This window comes from Phocoena phocoena, chromosome 10 (assembly GCF_963924675.1).
Source record: "Phocoena phocoena chromosome 10, mPhoPho1.1, whole genome shotgun sequence".
Classification (NCBI taxonomy): domain Eukaryota; kingdom Metazoa; phylum Chordata; class Mammalia; order Artiodactyla; family Phocoenidae; genus Phocoena; species Phocoena phocoena.
The window spans coordinates 36,478,988-36,498,021 of NC_089228.1; the positions used below are offsets into that span (position 1 = coordinate 36,478,988).

At 59.8% G+C, this 19,034-nt stretch overlaps 1 protein-coding gene across 4 annotated transcripts; it reads left to right on the forward strand.

Moving 5' to 3' along the window:
* The first annotated feature begins 71 nt into the window (after positions 1 to 71).
* Positions 72 to 17,680, forward strand: LOC136128787 (twinfilin-2). Of its 4 annotated transcripts, none has more exons than XM_065884688.1 (9): positions 72 to 228; positions 3,949 to 4,026; positions 6,318 to 6,496; positions 6,911 to 7,006; positions 7,240 to 7,344; positions 7,493 to 7,618; positions 8,310 to 8,460; positions 8,577 to 8,698; positions 9,139 to 9,746. In XM_065884688.1, the coding sequence occupies exons 1-9, from the start codon at positions 204 to 206 to the stop codon at positions 9,304 to 9,306; spliced, it is 1,050 nt and encodes a 349-aa protein (XP_065740760.1). In that variant the 5' UTR covers positions 72 to 203; the 3' UTR covers positions 9,307 to 9,746. The 4 variants fall into 4 exon arrangements, with proteins under 4 accessions (XP_065740760.1, XP_065740757.1, XP_065740759.1 ...); XM_065884685.1 differs by lacking the exon at positions 9,139 to 9,746 and adding an exon at positions 14,429 to 17,680 and having other exon boundaries at positions 180 to 228; XM_065884687.1 differs by having other exon boundaries at positions 204 to 228; positions 7,240 to 7,350.
* The last annotated feature ends 1,354 nt before the right edge of the window (positions 17,681 to 19,034 follow it).

Genomic DNA, 19,034 nt, shown 5'->3' on the forward strand with positions numbered 1-19,034 from the left:
GTCCCCGCCCCCTCCGGGTCTCGCCCGTCAGGGGCGGGGCGCTCTGGGGGCGGGTCTGCGGCACCGCCCGGGAAGCTGCGCGAGGCTGGGCGGCCGCCACTACATCCTCCTACTTCTCTTCCTCCTACGAGTCCAAGCGAGCCGAGCCGGGCCGGGGCCAAGCCGAGGGCTCCGACGGCGCGGGCGGAGCGGGGCACAGAGTCATGGCGCACCAGACCGGCATCCACGGTGAGGGAGGATGGCGGACGGGCAGGGGGCCGAGGGTCAGTGCTCGCGGCTGCGCCCCCTTGCTGGCTCTCGGCCCCTGTTTCCTCCCCGGCACCAGCCTGGGGAAGCTTCCTGTTCTCTTTTGCAGCCGCGGGTCGCCTGGGGTGGGCACATCTTGGTGGGATGCGCACTTACTGTGCATAGTTGAGGGTGGGCGTACATGTACGCACACAGCTGGGGTGGAAGTATCGGTGTTCCCTGGGGGTGGATGTGCCTGTGTGTGCCCATCTATGTATTTTTGTTCCTTTCTGGGGGTGGGTGTACCCGGATGTGCACATCTGAGGGAGTGTGCACGCATGTGCATTTGTCTTGTGTGTACAGTCCTGTGTGTGCACATCTGGATCTGACTTGTGTACATCCAGTGCACATGCACTAATGGCTGATTGGACACTGTCGCATGGAATCATCTTTAGACATCAGTGTTTCGTGACTGTGTGCACATGTCTGTGGGTGTCTGTGTGCGTGTGCACAAGTTGGGTGCATTTCAGTGTTCATTTGTTACCATGGATGCATGTATGGCTCGTATTGGTTTGTGTCTGTGTGAGGAGGGGGCCCTGACCTTGGGCTCCTCCTGGGACCCTCACAGACTAGGCTGGGAAAAACCTGGGACAGGTTTTTTTCTAAGTGGGATGTGGAGAGTCGCCAATCTGACCTTGACCTCTGATCTCCCTGCCATTTTCCACTCTGATCCCCTGAGTCTGCCCCAGCCAGTGCTGGAAGGCTCCTGCTCCAAGCTGGAGGCAGGGAAGAGGGTCCTGACCCTAGAGATTCTAGGCCAGCTCCCCCCACCCCAAGCTTCTCCAGCCCAGAGCATCACCCTCCTCCCCCAAGGGGCCAGTTTCCTCCTTATACAGGATGGGGAAGAAGCAGTGGCCAGGAGCCAGGTGTCCTGACCCTACCTGGGCCTCAGTGTCCTCCTGTGTCACTGCCCTGGGAGGGCTGCCTGGCCTGTGGGGAAGGCCCAGATAGCCCAGTGGTTTGGCTGTCAGCCACTCCTCCCACCACATCAGGATCCCCTGCCCTGGGCCATCACCATCAACCAGCCTGACCGCCTGGATCTCTGCTTGTGGTTGTGGCCGCTTGGTGGCTGGCCCTGAGAGGGTTTCCCTGGCCACACCCCACAGGACCAGAAAAGGCAGGGGCCTGGGTCTGGGCCAGCCATTCTCCAAGAAGAGCTGGAGGGGCAGCTTCATGACTCAGCCCCACAGAAGGGAACAGCCCCTCACCGGACCTGCCCCTTCCTTCCCCTTTGTCTGATCATTGCTGCTGCCTCCAACTGAGAGGGGATCAGAAGTTAGGGCTCCTCCTCCCCACTGTAGGCTGACCTGTCCTGTGGCCTGGGCGGTTCCTCACTCCCTCATTTCCCATATGCTGCAATGGGCCTGCCTAGGGGAATCTGAGGGCCGAGCCCCCCTCCCAGCCCTCCTTCTGCCTGGGAGCAACCCACTCCTTCCCATTTCTGTCCTGAGGAGGCCGCAGGAGAGATCACCCTGGATGCCCAGGTGCCAGCCTTGACATGGCCATAGGTGTGGATCTGCTGCCTCAGAGCTGGGCAGGGGAGAGACCTGTAACCTGAGGCTTACTGGGAGGGGGGCGGGAGGTAAGGCAGCGGGGGGTGGGGGTGGGGGACATGAATCTTTGATGATAGAGGCTCAGGTGTCCCAGGCCTGGCCTCTGGATTATTGATGGTGGCTGAGGAGGCATGGAGGGGGATGTCTCTTCCACTACCGGGGTGTCACTTTGTCCTGGTAACACTAGAAGGGGCGTGTCAGCCTCTCCCTGGGAGAGGTCTGAGCAGGTGGAAGTGACAGCTCAGCGCGGCCTGTCCCGCCGTCATCACGGTAATAAAAATTAATAATTTCTGGGACTTCCCTGACAGTCCAGTGGTTAAGACTTCACCTGCTGCTGCAGAAGGTGGAGGTTCATTCCCTGGTCGGGGAGCTAAGATCCCACATGCCTCAGGGCCAAAAACCAAAACATAAAACAGAAACAATATTGTAACAGATTCAATAAATACTTTAAAAAAATGGTCCACATCAGAAAAAAATCTTAAAAAAATATTAGTAATTGTTATTAGGAGAGGCTCTAACCATGTGAGGGGTATTAGCTCCATGTTATAGATGAGTTTGAGGTTCAATGAGGTCAGAGGTCACAGATAGCTATGGGAAAGGTGGAGCCCCTGAGGTAAAGCTCTTCATCAGGGACCTGCTTGAGGTCTGCTGAGGGGCAGCTCTGTCCTGGCACATTGGGGCTGTGTCTCCATGCCATGCTGCTCTCAGCCCCAAGGGCCTGCCGGGCTTAGCTGGGACCCTGCCCACCCAGTGGCCTTGGAGGGTGGTACACAGCATGAGGTCTCAGGCTCAGGGTCACCCTGCATGATGGGCACCTGAGGACATGACCAGAGTTTGTTTTCCTAAAGGCCCCCCCCCACCCCGCCCTCAAGCTGCCGGGTCTGGGCCCTATAAATATTCTCTGACCTCAGCCGTACAGCTATGTTCCTGCAGAATTCTCCTGACCCCTGGGCAGCCCCAAGGTCATGCTGGCCTGGCCCTGTGTACCCAGAGACCCAAGTAGGTCCTTCCCAACTTGGACCTTGGTTTCCCTCTCTGAACCACCAGTATATCTGTGACTTCCAGAGCTAGATCTTCCCTAGCTCTGACCATGATCCTCACTTCTGCACTTGGGTCCTTGGTCACTGGCTGTCACCTTTAAGGTCTGTGGCTCAGGGACCAAGACAGGGTCTGTTTTGGGGAGACCCTGAGAGTCACTCCTCTTTCCAGCTGCCTGGGGGTGGAGGCTTATCGCCTCCTGGCAGGGCTGTGCCAGAGCTGGCCTGGCTCCCCAGGGCCTCTCAGGGTTAGGTAGCGTGGCTGGTGGGCTGGGGCTGGGTGTGCATGCATGTGTGTCAGTGTGTACCTCTGTATTTCTGTGTACACTTTGTACAGCCACTTGCCTGTACAAACATGTTAGCCATGCTCTGCATTTGCCTGTATGTGAATTTATTAGCACCCTGGGGACTGTATCTGTGTGTGTGTGTCTGTGTGTTTGCACATTTAAATGTGTGTGTCCATTTACGTTTGACCAGCTGAGTGGTGTGTTCATGTATGAGGGCGTTTGCAGTTCTGTTCCTCTCTCTGTCACATAGTGTTTATGTGTTTCGTTCACACATTCCTGACTGAGTATGTACCCATTGGCACGTGCAACACGCAATGCATGCGTGTGTGTATGCATGTACATGTGTGAGTAGACATAGTGGGCAGTGTGCATTGGGAGCAGTTGTTCTTGTATTTCTGTCTGTGGACATGACAGTGCTGGGAGTGTCCCAGGCCAGCTCTGTGCTGGGCCTTCTTGGGGGGCAGGGGACAGGAGGGGGCCGTTTACTCTGGCTGGTTTGGCCTGTCCCAGAGCCCGCCCCATTCTCGGGTGGGCTGTCCCATCCCCGTGTGCCCTGTCAACAGAGCCATCCCAGCCAGCAGGCCGCCCGCCTGCCACCTCTGCTGGCTAAATTTGGGAGCTTGTGTTCAGCGGCTGTCTCAGGTTCCCAGTCACATGGGGGGCCGTATTTAACCCGGCTCCCAGCTCCGCCACCAGACCCCCAGGACAGAGCGGGCCCTGAGTGTGTTCCTGCCCACCGTGCTCCCTCTGTCTGCGCATCCTCCACCATGTTTCTTGTTCTGGTAGCTACCGAGGAGCTGAAGGAGTTCTTTGCCAAGGCGCGGGCTGGTTCTGTGCGGCTCATCAAAGTCGTCATTGAGGACGGTGAGTGCTTCCTACAGGCGAGGGTACAGGCTGGTGGCCGGACCCCGCTGCTTCTCTGGGAGGTGGGGGACATTGGCCTCCAGCCCCCTCAGGACCTCAGTCTCCCATCTGGAAATGGGAGGTGTCTTGTAGGAGAGCGCTGGAGGTGGGCATGGTCATTCTGCCTGTTACACTGAGCAGGAGGCTGAAGCTGGGGGGATAGCAAGGAGAGCCCTCCCCGGGGGGTCCCGCCCAGCCTCCCCAGAGGCTCTGTAGTTGGCCCTTGGCCTAGTCAGGGGGCTGGGCTGGGTTAGGTAGGGTGGCAGAGGATGAGTAAGGCCAGGCGCTGCCCCGTGTGGCTAGTGCCACTCACCTCCCTGTGTGGTCGGCAAGCCTGGCCTCGCTTGGCCACTGGCTCGGGGAGATTCCTAAGGAGAAGCCAGGGCCCTAACCTTGGGAAGTGCCCTCACAATGGGGAAAAGGGACTCGTGTCAGCCTCTTTGAGAGCAGGACTAGGGGATTCCGGGCTTGGCTAGGCCTTGACCTGGACCCGGGATACCTGGGGCTTCCGCAAAGGGAGGTGCTGGGGATATAGGGGTTGGGGGGGCAGGTGAGCTTGAGCTGAGGCCTGAAGTGGGGAGGGGTTTTGAGGAGGTAGAGGATTAGACTGAGGCTTGGGGGGACTTGGGGTAGAGGAGTCCTGGGGTAGAGGACAGCTGAGGGGCTGGCCCTGGAAGTAAAGGGTACAGACTCCAGGACTGGGGGTGAGCCGGGCCACCACGAATCCTTCCAGCCCTTCTTGGTAGCCATGCAGTAGTGGGCCCTGCTGGAGGCTCTCCGAATGGGCTTGGTGCCCAGCTGACTTTTCACACATTGAATTGGGTCAAAGCAGGGTCTTCCCAGACCCAGAATTCACCCCAGCCTTTAGGGCCAGAGTTGTGCTGGGCTTTGTCCAGGGTCCCCAGATTCAGATGCTCTCAGAGGCTGGGTTGGGGTCATTGGGGTAGGTCAGCTCCCTGGACCCCTCCGAAGAAGTAGACTCATGGACCCCAGTCCTCAGCCTTCCCTGTCGCCTCCCAGACAGGTCGTCCCTGTAGACGTTTACCAGGAGGAGTCTCTAGGTGAGCCCTTACCTGCATTCAGCATTACAGCTGTTGGGGCACCTGGGAGCGCCCAGGAGGGTCCAGGCCTCCTGACAGGCAGCCATTGCCCAGCTCCCACTGAGTGTGGCTTGATTTCCTGATTTTTCTAGAGAAGCCATGAATTCCACTTCTTATGTGAAACTTCCCAGTTTGAAAAATGTTGGCAACACATTAAACAACTTGGGCAGTGCTGTTGGGGTCCAGTCGGCCTGTGACTGCTGGGTTTCAGCCTTGATCCCATCTGAGCTCTGGGAGGATATGTGAGGAGGCCAAGGCCAGAGGGAGGCGGCCAGGCTTGTTGGGACTCCTGGACAGCCAGGCCCCGTGCCCCCATCAGGAGGGCCTGGTAGTCAGGTGCCGGTAGCCCCTGGCCAGGTGGTGATTGTCCCCTTGCCCCAGTTCTTCCTCTAGCCTGGGCCTGTGCACATCCGGGCTGGTGTTCAGTGCCACACTGAGGCCTTGTGGGCTGATAGGTCAAATGTATGTCCAGCCTCGATACCCCATTCAGCCACTCGGCCCCAGGCATTTAGAGGTTGGCTGCTTTTGATTTGCTACTTTTGGGGAAGCTGCAGCTGGTCGGGGGCAGCAGGGTAGCCGTTTATACAGCGTCTGGTAAGAGCCCCTGTCTCCCTCTTGCCCGTGTGCCTTTGTGCCTGCAGATCCCTGTGGCCTGAGGCTGTGATCCCACTTCCCATAGCACATTCTTTCTGAGAAGGGTGTGCTGGGGGGTCTGCTGGAGCCCCAGACTGAGGGAGGAGGGGGCAGTAGGTAGCCCAGTGGGGCTGTGTGCTGTGTGGTGGGTCTGAGTGTGTGGATGTCTGTGAGGGGTCGCGTTGTCGATGGCTGTGGGCATGTGGCTGTGTGTCTTGGTGCGGTTGCCTGTGCTGGGTCAGCTGTGGGCATGTTCTCGAGACCATTTCTGTGTGTGTGTGTGTGTGTGTGTGTGTGTGTGTGTGTGTGTGTGTAGAAGGCGCGACCTCGGGCTGGCGGCTGTGTGTCCTCATTCACTCATGACTGAATCACACAGACAGCCTTCAGGGACATGGTGGCTCCAGGGGAAGGTGGGGTGGGTGGTCAGTGGGTCTGAGTCACCGCCAGAGGCTGAGGCCCACAGTCACAGGTGGGTGTGGGACATGGCTACTCCTTGGCTCACCTGGCCTCTGCCCCCAGAGCAGCTCGTGCTGGGTGCCTCGAGGGAGCTGGTGGGCTGCTGGGACCAGGACTATGATGGGGCCGTGCTGCCGCTGCTGGATGCCCAGCAGCCTTGCTACCTGCTCTACCGCTTGGACACGCAGAACGCCCAGGGCTTCGAGTGGCTCTTCCTCGCCTGGTCACCTGATAATTCCCCTGTGAGTCCTAGGGACCCCTGCCCAGCCCCCAGATTGGAGGAAGGGGGGAGCTGGGTCTGATTGAGATAACACGGGCCTGCCCCAGGGAGTCTGAACAGGGGAGACATCAGATCCTGCTCTAGAGGGTACGAGAGCAAGGGATGAGGTCCTGCGCTTGGAGCCTGGGGTCTCTGAGAGCCTCCCAGCCAGATCAGCCTGGCTCTAGGAGGCAAGAGGTTGGGCTGGACAGCGGCTCCCCCTACTGTCTGAGCCGCCCTACTGCAGCCTCGCCCCCTCTGCTGGGTGCTCTGCTGCGTCCTCTGCTGGGTGTGTGGGCACAATGAAGTGACCAGGTCCTCACCCAGAGGCTCCTGTCTGCTCCTGGACGGGCAGCCCTGCCTGGAGGGGTCTCATGGCTTGGCCCCCACCCTTCAGGTGCGGCTGAAGATGCTGTATGCAGCCACACGGGCCACAGTGAAGAAGGAGTTTGGGGGCGGCCACATCAAGGATGAGCTCTTCGGAACTGTGAAGGTAGGCCCCCTCCCCTGGGCGCCCCTCGCCCCCTTCAAGGCCAGGATCACTAGGTTGCGGTCATGAACCCACAGAGGGTGAGGTGTTATACAGGGTCCAGAGTAAGTGGGTGCCAGGCTTGGGTGTGAGTAGGGAGGGCTGTGAGGGTCCAAGGTCTGCAAGCTGGGGTACTTAGTGGGCTTCTGCCAGCCCACCCCAAGGTGCTCATTTATGCCTCTACATCCACCGGCCAGGATGACCTCTCCTTTGCTGGGTACCAGAAGCACCTGTCATCCTGTGCGGCACCCGCCCCGCTGACCTCGGCCGAGAGAGAACTTCAGCAGATCCGTATTAACGAGGTGGGTGCACTGGACAGGGTGGGCAGAAGTCCTGGCCCGAGGCCTTCGAGGTCACGTCGTGCCCTGCTGGCCAAGCCTGTGCTCCCCAGGTGGGCTACACCCTGGTTTGGGCATGTGAGGGCCTCGCTTAATGTTCATCTGTCCCCAGGTGAAGACAGAGATCAGTGTGGAGAGCAAACACCAGACCCTGCAGGGCCTGGCCTTCCCTCTGCAGCCTCAGGCCCAGCGGGCACTTCAGCAGCTCAGACAGAAGACAGTCAACTACATCCAGCTGGTGGGTGCCCGTCCCCTGTCCCAGGCACACACTCAGGGTGTGCTGCACCCCCACCCTGCTCCTGCACACACGCACATGCTCACTTCAGCTCACCCACGTACTGGTGGGAACACGCTGCCCTCCATCCCTACCTGTTCCCTACAGTAGCCACGTGTGGTGGCTGCACTCTGTTCCCCTGCCCTGGCCGGCTCACCCACAGGGACTCCTGTGAGACACTGTCCCTCAATCCGCCCTCCACGCTGCATACACACATCACCCCTGGGTTCACCCCTCAGCCCTGAGCCCCTTCCTGTCCCAGACTCCCTCTGCAGCCCCCTGACCACCCCCTTTCCCCAACCAGGGTCCCTCTGCCCCAGTGGTCCAGCCTGCCCCCTTTCAAGCAGAATGGGTCCTCAGCTCTGAGGATAGGCTGGCCCAAGGGTGATGCCTCCTTGAGGTGAAGGCCCTCTCCACTGTCCTGTCCATTGTCCTTGCTGGGACTTGCTCCTCTAGCAGAGTGTTCAAAGGGGCAGAGTTGGGGCAGCGCCCAGGAGTGGCCTCTTCAGAGGGACCCGCATGGCAGGATGGGGGAGGGGAGCCCCGGGAGAGGGAGATGACAGCAGGTTCCCACCTCAGGGAATTCTTGTTGTCGAGGGTGGGCCTGGGCCCTCCCCCGCGCGGTACCCTCACGTCTCCCCCTGCCCCTCGGCAGAAGCTGGACCTGGAGCGGGAGACCATCGAACTGGTGCACACAGAGCCAACGGACGTGGCACAGCTGCCATCACGGGTGCCCCGAGATGCCGCCCGCTACCACTTCTTCCTCTACAAGCACACCCATGAGGGTGACCCCCTGGAGTCTGTGGGTGAGTGGCCACAGCAGGGCTCCCGCGCTAGCCCACAGCTGGGTGGGCCGCCTGCAGGGGCCATGGGGCGGCAGGAGTCCCAGGCCCACCGCAGCTCACCTCCCTGTTCTCTGCAGTGTTCATCTACTCGATGCCTGGCTACAAGTGCAGCATCAAGGAGCGCATGCTCTACTCCAGCTGCAAGAGCCGCCTCCTCGATTCCGTGGAGCAGGACTTCCAGCTGGAGATCGCCAAGAAGGTGGGTGCCCATTCCCTAGGGCCTCGCCTCCCAGGGCCCTGTCACCCCACCCTCCACGTGGGGCATCAGGGTCCCGTGAGAATGGCAGAGCAGGGGCATTGTTGCCCTGTTGGTTGGATGGGGAGACTGAGGCCCAGGGGGTAGTGTGCATAGCCCAGGCCGCCCAGGTAACTGATGTCTTGGACAAGCCCCAGCTGTGACACCCATGTCTCTCCTTTTCCTGGGTCTGGAAGGTAGGTAGGGGGTGACAAGGCCTACAGGGCAGCAGGCCCTAGGCTCTGTGCTCCTGGAGGTGTGTTTCAGGTGGGGATCTGAGAGGACACCCCAGGGCTAGAGTGAGAGAGATCAGGGGGGTGCCCCAGGAGTGGGGGTGACCAAGGGTGGTGTGTGTTAGGGCCCTCCACCCTTGGAGTGACTGACCACTGCCTTGCCCTGCACAGATTGAGATTGGCGACGGGGCGGAGCTGACGGCCAGCTTCCTCTATGACGAGGTGCACCCCAAGCAGCACGCCTTCAAGCAGGCCTTCGCCAAGCCCAAGGGCCCCGGGGGCAAGCGGGGCCACAAGCGCCTCATCCGTGGCCCCGGCGAGAATGGGGACGACAGCTAGGTGGCGGGACCCGAGCCCTGCTGGCATGTGGAACTGTGGGGCTGCCCCTACCCGACCCCGACCCCATCCCCACGGCCACCTCCCTCCTTCCCAGCCTGGGCTCTGGGGTGACCTCCTGTGGGCAGGAGGGCTGGTGAGTGAACATTCTTGCAGCTTCCGAGGACCACTGGGCTGGCATTTTGCGACCCTCCCCCTCTGCTGTTCCTGCCTCTCTTCCATGTGCCCAGGGCATCTGGGGACCCTGCCCAGCTGGTTCAAGGGGCTGGGTGGGGGGCCTGGCATGAACCTGGCCCCCAGGGGAACTGAGACTAGGGTCCCAGCATGGCCCAGAAGCCTTTGGCCACAAGGGGTGCAGTCATTCGGGGCTGGGGCAGGGGGTCATTGCAGGACGAGATGGTTGAATGCTGTATTTTTTAAAGAATAAAATATTTTTAAATCAACAGCTGAGTCTGGCCCTGAGGGACCATCTCTGGCACCGGGAATGGGGAAGCCCTGAGCATAGAACTGTCCCCTCCCAATGCAGAAGGGGCCTGTTGGCCTGCTAGGTGGAGCCCCAGCCCTCCCGGCTGCAGATGTGTGGGAGAATCTGTGTTCCTGTATACGAGGGCACAGCGTGGAGAGGCTGGCTTGTCGATGGGAACTCCATCCAAGAGGCAGGCACACCTCTGCTGTGATATAGGGGATCTGGGTAGATTCGTTTTCTGTGACTGCTGTAACAAAGTACCACAAACTTAGTGGCTTAAAACTACACATTTAGGGCTTCCCTGGTGGCGCGGTGGTTGAGAGTCCGCCTGCCGAGGCAGGGGACACGGGTTCGTGCCCCGGTCCGGGAAGATCCCACATGCCGCGGAGTGGCTGGCCCTGTGAGCCATGGCCGCTGGGCCTGCGCGTCCGGAGCCTGTGCTCCGCGGCGGGAGAGGCCACAACAGTGAGAGGCTTGCATACCGCAAAAACAAGCAAACAAACAAACAAAAAAACTACACATTTATTCTCTCATGGTTCTTAAGTCTGAAATGAGTCTTACAGGGCTAACGTCACAGTTTTAGCAGGGCTGTTTCCTTCTGGAGGCCTCGGGGGAATCCATTTCCTCACCTTTTCCACCTTATAGAGGCCGGTTGCATTCCTTGGCTTGTGGCCCCTCCATCTTAAAAGCCAGGGGCATAGCATCTTATCTCCGATTCTGCTTCCCTCTGCTTCTGTGATCATATGGCCATCAGTAGTCAAATCCCCTCTGCCTCTGTCTTATAAGGACATTGTGATTGTATTCAGATAATCCGGAATACTCTGCCCATCTCAAGATCCTTAACTTAATCCCACCTGCGAAGTCTCTATCACATAAGGGAACATATTCACAGGTTCTGGGAATTAGGACATGGACCTCCTTGGGGGCCTGCCACACTGAGTAAGCTCTGTCCACTAGGTTTCCTGGCTGCCGTGGCCCTGAGGCATGGTGGCTGTTTCCGTGGACCTCTGGGTCTTGGTGTCTCCAGCCCGTGTGTGCATGGGCAGACTTCACTGTCATCTCATGGGCCCTCTCTTGGGTACCTGCATTCTGCCCCGAAGGGCCTGGGTTTCTGGTCCCAGGGAGTCTGGGAGAGTCTCCCTCAGGCTTGGGATTCAGCAGGAACCAGAACTTCATTCTCTGCCTCTGAGAAGTGGGTGGAAGACCCTTCCCATCCTGGGTGGGAGTTGTGCAGGGGTGGGGACATGTGGGGCTGATGATGGATTCAGCTGCTCGATGGGCACCGTCCTTTTTCTTGAGAGTGCATCTTGGGCTGGGACTCAGGGCAGTATCCCATCCCTGGGGCCTCTCTCAGCCCCTACTAAAGCCCTTATTTATTTATCTTTAAAATTAATTAATTAATTTTTGGCTGCATTGGGTTTTCGTTGCTGCGCGCAGGCTTTCTCTTGTTGCGGCGGGCAGGGGCTACTCTTCGTTGCAGTGCATGGGCTTCTCACTGCAGTGGCTTCTCTTGTTGCGGAGCGCGGGCTCTGGGCTCTAGGCTAACGGGCTTCAGTAGTTGCAGCACACAGGCTCAGTAGTTGTGGCTCGTGGGCTCTAGAGCACAGGCTTAGTAGTTGTGGTGCACGGGCTTAGTTGCTCCAAGGCACGTGGGATCTTCCCGGACCAGGGCTCAAATCCATGTCTCCTGCATTGGCAGGCGGATTCTTAACCACTGTGCCACCAGGGAAGTCCTGAAGCCCTTAGAATTGTAGGGAGGAGAGCTGGAACCCTAGCCAGAATCCAGAGAAGGAGACCTGTCCTTTCCCACCCCGAACACTGGTTCTCAGGTGAGCAGGAGGACAATGCCATCGCCCTCAGACTGCTAAACCACCTGGGCCTGTGCACCAGCTGGACGCCTGGCAGCTTGGCGCCTGCCTGCCATGACACCCATCCAGAGGTGGGCACAGAGAAGCACAGAGAAGCTTCCCCCTCCCAGCAGAAGCCCTATTTGTTTGTTCATTCATTCAACCATGACTCAGAAACACTCTCTGTGCCTGCCCAGGGCTGAGTGCTGGAGACCCATGGATTCAGCAAATATTGAGCACCTACTATGTGCCGGGTACTGTGCTGGGCTCTGGGGACACAGACAAAGAGGTCCCTGCCCTCAAGTAGCTGACGTTCCAGCAGAGGAATAAGAGAATATACAAGAAACCATGAAGAATCAGTATTATGGTATGTTAGCAGGTAAAAACTGTTAAGGACAAATTACGTAAAAGAGCTCAGGAAAACCCAATCTGGGGTAGGAGGTTTATAAGAATGTCAGAGAAAGCCTCATTGAGAGGGTGATGTGTGAGCAGAGATGTAAAGGTGGTGAGGGAGGGGGCTATGTGAGTATCTGGAAAAAGCTTCAAGACAGAGGGAATGGGGACTCCCTGGTGGACCAGAGGTTAAGACTCCATGCTTCCAATGCAGGGGGCCCAGGATTGATCCCTGGTCAGGAAACTAGATCCCTCATGCCGCAACTAAAAGATCCCGCACGCCACAACGAAGATCCTGTATGCCACAACTAAGACCCAGCACAGCTAAATAAACAAACAGCACATTCAAAGGCCCTGGGGCAGGAGAGTACATGGGTGTGTTCAAACCACAGCTAGAAGGCCAATGGCTGGAGACTGGTCAGGGAGGCAGTGAGAGGGCAGATACCATAGGACCTTGCTGGCTATGATGTAGACTGGCTTTGACCCCGGAAAGGGCCGTGGAGGCGTCTGAGCAGAGGAGGGACCTAATGTGACCTAAGGGTCTAATGAGAATAAGCTTTGGGGCTTGAGAGCAGAATCAGGACAACCCTGAGGAGGCGATGACTGCACTGGTCTAGGCAAGAGGTGATGGCGGCTCAGACCAGGCTGGTGGATGTGAAGGTGGGGGGCAACGGGCAGATTCTGAACCTGGAGCCAGCAGGACTTGCTGAGGGTCCCGGGTCACCTTGAGGCTTTGGGCCTGAGTGATCTGTTACGATTACCTGGGTCAGAAGGATTGTGTGAGAAGAGCTTCAGGGGAGGATGAGCCAGGAGGTCTCAGCTGGTCCAGCCATGGGGTTTGTTCTCTGATGGTGTGTTGGGAATGCATAGGCGTCCCTGCTCCTAGAGGAAGTGGCAGCTGCAGTGGGGCAGGTGAGCCTGGGCAAGGCCAGTGCTGCCCCCCGACCCTGTATGCCAGGCCCGGCATGGCACACAGCCCTGGGGATGGGGCCGCAGGGTAGGAAAGGGCAGTGCGGGAGCTGCTGGCCTGAGAGTGCTGCCTGGGGGCAGGGGCTGAGCAGGCCCTGGCATGGGTGTCAGTAGCCCACCCAGGTCTGGCACTGCCCCTAATTCCACTCTCTCACTGACCTTAGACTGGGCTCTGGGTGGTTGTTTCTCCCCAGACTTCCCAGAGGACCGGTGTGAGGCCCCTGTGGGATGTGGAGGGTTCTTAGGACAGGCTGTGGAGAAGAGGGGTTGGGGGGAGAGTGGAAAGAGGAAGAGGTGAAGGGGCCGGCTGCCACCTGACTATGCAAATGGCCTCTGACTCATTGCATCCCCGCCCCCCCCCCCCCCGCCCCGACACCCCTGCCCTGGGCATGGGGTGGGGGAGGGAAGGGGGCTAGGTTATTGCGAAATTCTCACTTCCTCTGTTCCCCAAGCCGTCACCACGGGAAGGGGCTGTGAATGCGAAGCATCCTTCCCTGCAGCTGCTGCCTAGTCTGCCAGCCAGACCCTCTGGAGAAGCCCCCATTCCCTGTCATGGTAGGACAGCAGCCCTCAGTCCCCAGGGAAGGGGACAGTGGGAAGTGGTAGGGAGAAAGGTGGGATTGATGGCTGCAATGGTGAAAGGGACAGTCACCCAGGTGGCCCTGGGGAAACTCACTGAACCCTGAAGATAACAGAATCAGAGCAGAAGACCTTCTCTGAGCCATGAGACACAAACCCATTGCTTGGGTGAGGAGGCTGGGGCCTAGGGCTGCGCTCAGTGGTGGTGCTGGGCTGCGAGCAAGGGGAGCACCCAGGCTGGGCCCTGTCTGCCCTTTGCTGCCCAACCTCTCCTCCAATCCGTTCTGACCCACAGCAGGTTGAGTGCTTGGGCTGGGTGAGGTGGGCAGACGGGGAAAGAGCTGGGCAGTGCCCACTCTGGCCAGGACCCTGGGTGGTAGACAGCCTGAGCCCCAGCAGGAGACCCTCATTCCCACCTCTTGGCCAAACAGAGAGGGAGGGCTGGGAGAAGCCTGGTAGAAAGCAGAGGGAGATTTTCAGGGGGCTGGAGGAAAGGGAAGATTCCCCCTTGCTCAGGAGGAAAGAGAAATGACCTCTGAGGAACGGAAGGGGAGAGTCGGGGAGATCCTGGGGGGCCTGTTGACCACCTACCTGGCTCTCCTGTCCAGTTGGGGTTTGGTTGAGTGAAAGCTCTAGATCATGAGTCTGGATTCCAGGTCTCAGAACCAGTTCTGACTCCCCGTTCTGAGTCAAAGGCTGGGCCTCAGACCCGAGTCCAAGTTCCCTGTGGGCCTTGGAGGTGGGATGGGCACTGGGCAGAGAAACAGGAACCTCCTTGGAGGGCTGGGAGCCCTGCGGGAGACCCGGGGCGGGGGGGGGGGCAGGAGAGGTGGAGCTGGGGCCGTGCCCTCACACGGTGCCCACCCCACAGGGCCCCTGCCGTGCCCGGCACCCCCTTTCTCTCCTGGTGCAGGCGGTGGCACTGGCTGCAGCCCTGGCCCAGGGCACCCTGCCTGCTTTCCTGCCCTGTGAACTCCAGCCCCACGGCCTGGTGAACTGCAACTGGTTGTTCCTGAAGTCCGTGCCACACTTCTCGGCTGTGGCGCCCCGGGCCAATGTCACCAGCCTCTCTTTGCTTTCCAACCGCATCCACCACCTGCATGACTCCGACTTCGCCCACCTGTCCAGCCTGCGGATCCTCAACCTCAAGTGGAACTGCCCGCCGGCCGGCCTCAGCCCCATGCACTTCCCCTGCCACATGACCATCGAGCCCAACACCTTCCTGGCCGTGCCCACCCTCGAGGAGCTGCACCTGAGCTACAACGGCATCACGTCCGTGCCCGCCCTGCCCAGGTCCCTCGTGTCCCTGTCGCTGAGCCACACTAACATCCTGGTGCTAGACCCCACCCACTTCGCCGGCCTACACGCCCTGCGCTTTCTGTACATGGACGGCAACTGCTATTACAAGAACCCCTGCCACCGGACACTGGAGGTGGCCCCGGGCGCCCTCCTTGGCCTGGGCAACCTCACGCACCTGTCGCTCAAGTACAACAACCTCACGGAGGTGCCCCGCCTCCTGCCCCCCAGCCTGGAGACCCTGCTGTTGTCCTATAACCACATTGTCACCCTGGCGCCCGAGGACCTGGCCAATCTGACCGCCCTGCGCGTGCTGGACGTGGGTGGGAACTGCCGCCGCTGTGACCATGCCCGCAACCCCTGCATGGAGTGTCCGAAGCACTTCCCCAAGCTGCACCCCGACACCTTCGGCCACCTGAGCCGCCTCGAAGGCCTGGTGTTGAAGGACAGTTCTCTCTACAGCCTGGACAACAGATGGTTCCGTGGCCTGGGCAGGCTCCAAGTGCTAGACCTGAGTGAGAACTTCCTCTATGACTGCATCACCAAGACCACGGCCTTCCGGGGCCTGGCCCGGCTGCGCAGCCTCAACCTGTCCTTCAATTACCACAAGAAGGTGTCCTTCGCCCACCTGCACCTGGCGCCCTCCTTCAGGGGCCTGCTCTCCCTGAAGGAGCTGGACATGCACGGCATCTTCTTCCGCTCGCTCAGCGAGACCACGCTTCAGCCGCTGACACGCCTGCCCATGCTACAGATTCTGCGTCTGCAGATGAACTTCATCAACCAGGCCCAGCTCAGCATCTTCGGGGCCTTCCCGGGCCTGCTCTACGTGGACCTGTCGGACAACCGCATCAGTGGAGCTGCAAGGCCGGCAGCCACCTTGGGGGAGGTGGACAGTGGGCCGAAGATCTGGCTGCCGTCCAGGGACCTCGCTCCAGGCCCACTGGACACTCTCAGTTTGGAGGACTTCATGCTAAGCTGCAAGAACTTCAGCTTCACCTTGGACCTGTCACGGAACAACCTGGTGTCGATCCAGCCAGAGATGTTTGCCCGCCTCTCGCGCCTCCAGTGCCTGCGCCTGAGCCACAACAGCATCTCGCAGGCGGTCAACGGCTCCCAGTTCGTGCCGCTGACCAGCCTGCGGGTGCTGGACCTGTCCCACAACAAGCTGGACCTGTACCACGGGAGCTCGTTCACGGAGCTGCCGCGACTGGAGGCGCTGGACCTCAGCTACAACAGCCAGCCTTTCAGCATGCAGGGCGTGGGCCACAATCTCAGCTTCGTGGCCCAGCTGCGCTCCCTGCGCTACCTCAGCCTGGCACACAACGACATCCGTAGCCGTGTGTCCCAGCAGCTCTGCAGCGCCTCGCTGCAGGCCCTGGATTTCAGTGGCAATGCCCTGAGCCAGATGTGGGCTGAGGGAGACCTCTATCTCCGCTTCTTCCAAGGCCTGAGAAGCCTGGTCCTGCTGGACCTGTCCCAGAACCGCCTGCATACCCTCCTGCCATGTACCCTGGACAACCTCCCCAAGAGCCTGAAGCTGCTGCGTCTCCGTGACAATAACCTGGGCTTCTTCAACTGGAGCAGCCTGGCCCTCCTGCCCCAGCTGGAAACACTGGACCTGGCGGGAAACCAGCTGAAGGCCCTGAGCAATGGCAGCCTGCCGTCTGGTACCCGGCTCCGGAAGTTGGACCTCAGCGGCAACAGCATTGGCTTCGTGACCCCCGGCTTCTTTGTGCTCGCCAAGCGGCTGGAAGAGCTCAACCTCAGTGCCAACGCCCTCAAGACGGTGGAGCCCTCCTGGTTTGGCTCCCTAGCGGGCACCCTGAAAATCCTAGACGTGAGCACCAACCCGTTGCACTGCGCCTGTGGGGCGGCCTTCGTGGACTTCCTGCTGAAGGTGCAGGCTGCCGTGCCCGGGCTGCCCAGCCGAGTCAAGTGTGGCAGTCCGCGCCAGCTCCAGGGCCGCAGCATCTTCGCACAGGACCTGCGCCTCTGCCTGGACGAGGCCCTCTCCTGGGACTGTTTTGGCCTCTCCCTGATGGTGGTGGCCCTGGGCCTGGCTGTGCCCATGCTGCACCACCTCTGTGGCTGGGACCTCTGGTACTGCTTCCACCTGTGCCTGGCCTGGCTGCCCCGGTGGGGGCAGCGGCGGGGCGCAGATGCCCTGTTCTACGATGCCTTCGTGGTCTTCGACAAGGCACAGAGCGCAGTGGCCGACTGGGTGTACAACGAGTTGCGGGTGCAGCTGGAGGAGCGCCGTGGGCGCCGGGCACTCCGCCTATGCCTGGAGGAGCGTGACTGGCTACCCGGCAAGACGCTCTTTGAGAACCTGTGGGCCTCGGTCTATAGCAGCCGCAAGACCTTGTTTGTGCTGGCCCACACGGACCGGGTCAGCGGCCTCTTGCGTGCCAGCTTCCTGCTGGCCCAGCAGCGCCTGCTGGAGGACCGCAAGGACGTCGTGGTGCTGGTGATCCTGCGCCCCGAAGCCTACCGCTCCCGCTACGTGCGGCTGCGCCAGCGCCTGTGCCGCCAGAGCGTCCTCCTTTGGCCCCACCAGCCCAGTGGCCAGGGCAGCTTCTGGGCCCAGCTGGGCACAGCCCTGACCAGGGACAACCGCCATTTCTACAACCGGAACTTCTGCCGGGGCCCCACGACAGCCGAATAGCACAGAGCAACAGCCCAGCATGCCTCATCGCCCCACCTCTACTTGCCCCTCTGCCTGGGATGCCCCAACCTGCCTTGCTCTGCAAGACCGCTGCTCTGCCTCCCCCTCCCCCCAGCCCCCTGGCATATAGCAGGCACTTAATAAATGCTACCGGAGGGCCAACCCCTAACCCTGAGCTCACTGGAGGTGTGAGTGGGAGGAAAAGGGGAGAATTCTCCAGGCCTTCCTAAAATGAAGGGGAGCAAGAGGTGATTTGAGGGTAATTGTCATGGAGAAAAAGGGAGGGCCCACGGGGCATGGGTCAGCAGGGGAGGGAAGATGCTAAGGGCAGTTGTGTTCACTGGCATCTTTTCAGGGGAGTCTGAGGAAGGTCACCGAGTGCGGCCTTGGTCTTTCCCAGAGAGCAAGCTGGGTCTTCTGCCCCTGTCAACCCCTCCCCAGATGCCCAGGCCTACCGAGCTCAGCATTCCTCTGGAACTGGTCTCAGGATCTGCCTCCCTCACCAGATGGAACTGAAGCTGCCTCAAGGGCAGAGAACCTGCAGGCCCCCTTCATTTCTGACTGGCGCCAGACTCCTTGGAGGCAGCGGCCCCGGGGAATGTTCATTCCTAAGGAGATAGGGAAGATTTGAGGCAAGTTCAGAGGGGTGATTGCGCCCTCTGGTGGCCATTTCTGTGCTGCACCCAGGAGGCTGGTCCAGGCTGGGGAGAGGAAGGCCTGCAGGTGAATCCTGGCAGCAGCGAGCTGAGAGTCAGGGAAGATTCTAGGGTGAGCTCACAATCCATCCCTTTCTGTTTCCACCTAGAGCACATGCTGAGTCTCTCTGTTCTGACGTCAAATGGACACCTAGATGAGCCGCCACCTTTCACAGCTGACTGCACTTAGGTGAGAGTTGCAGCCAGGATGGAGTATGTGTGTTTCTAGTTTTGATACTAGATTTCAGTATAGATTTTGGGATACTGCCAGGAGCCTTGATGCCCACATGCCCAGTGTTTGGAGACAACCTGTTCACGGTCTCCACAAGTGTTTGGGGAGTTGTGGGTTCTGTCAGGCCCAGAGTTCTTGTGGTGCTTTGCCCAGGCCGGCTGCCTCACCATCCCCACAAGTAAATCTGCCCTTCGAGGAGCAGAGGAGACACTTGCAGCCTCTCAGTCAGAGCTGGGGCCTGGGGCGGTGGGAGAGTGGAACCAGCTGGCCCAGGCCAGTTTGGGGCAGCTCAGGGCCTCTGGGCTGGAAGGTTGGAGCTCATGCAGACTTGGCTAATTTTGCAGGCCTGGTGGGGCTGGGAGGCTGCTTTTTCCCTACCTCCAGGCCACAGGTGGGAGAGAAATATAGGTTTCCTTCTCCTTTCTGACCTGGGTATAGGGGTTCCTGCAGGGGGCTGGCATCCCCTATTATCTGCCTGCCTGAAAGAAAGAGAGAGGAGGATCTCTGACCCACCTATCAGAAGCCCCACAAGGGCCCTGACCCAATCCGGCTTCTGGAAGGGCAGGCTGAAGTTATAGCGTGGCCCCAT

Coding starts and splice junctions, on each gene's coding strand:
- LOC136128787 (XM_065884685.1), top strand. CDS start 204: ATGGCGCACCAGACCGGCATCCACG. Junction 4,027..6,317: donor CAAAGTCGTCATTGAGGACG/GTGAGTGCTTCC, acceptor CTCTGCCCCCAG/AGCAGCTCGTGCTGGGTGCC. Junction 7,345..7,492: donor AGCAGATCCGTATTAACGAG/GTGGGTGCACTG, acceptor ATCTGTCCCCAG/GTGAAGACAGAGATCAGTGT.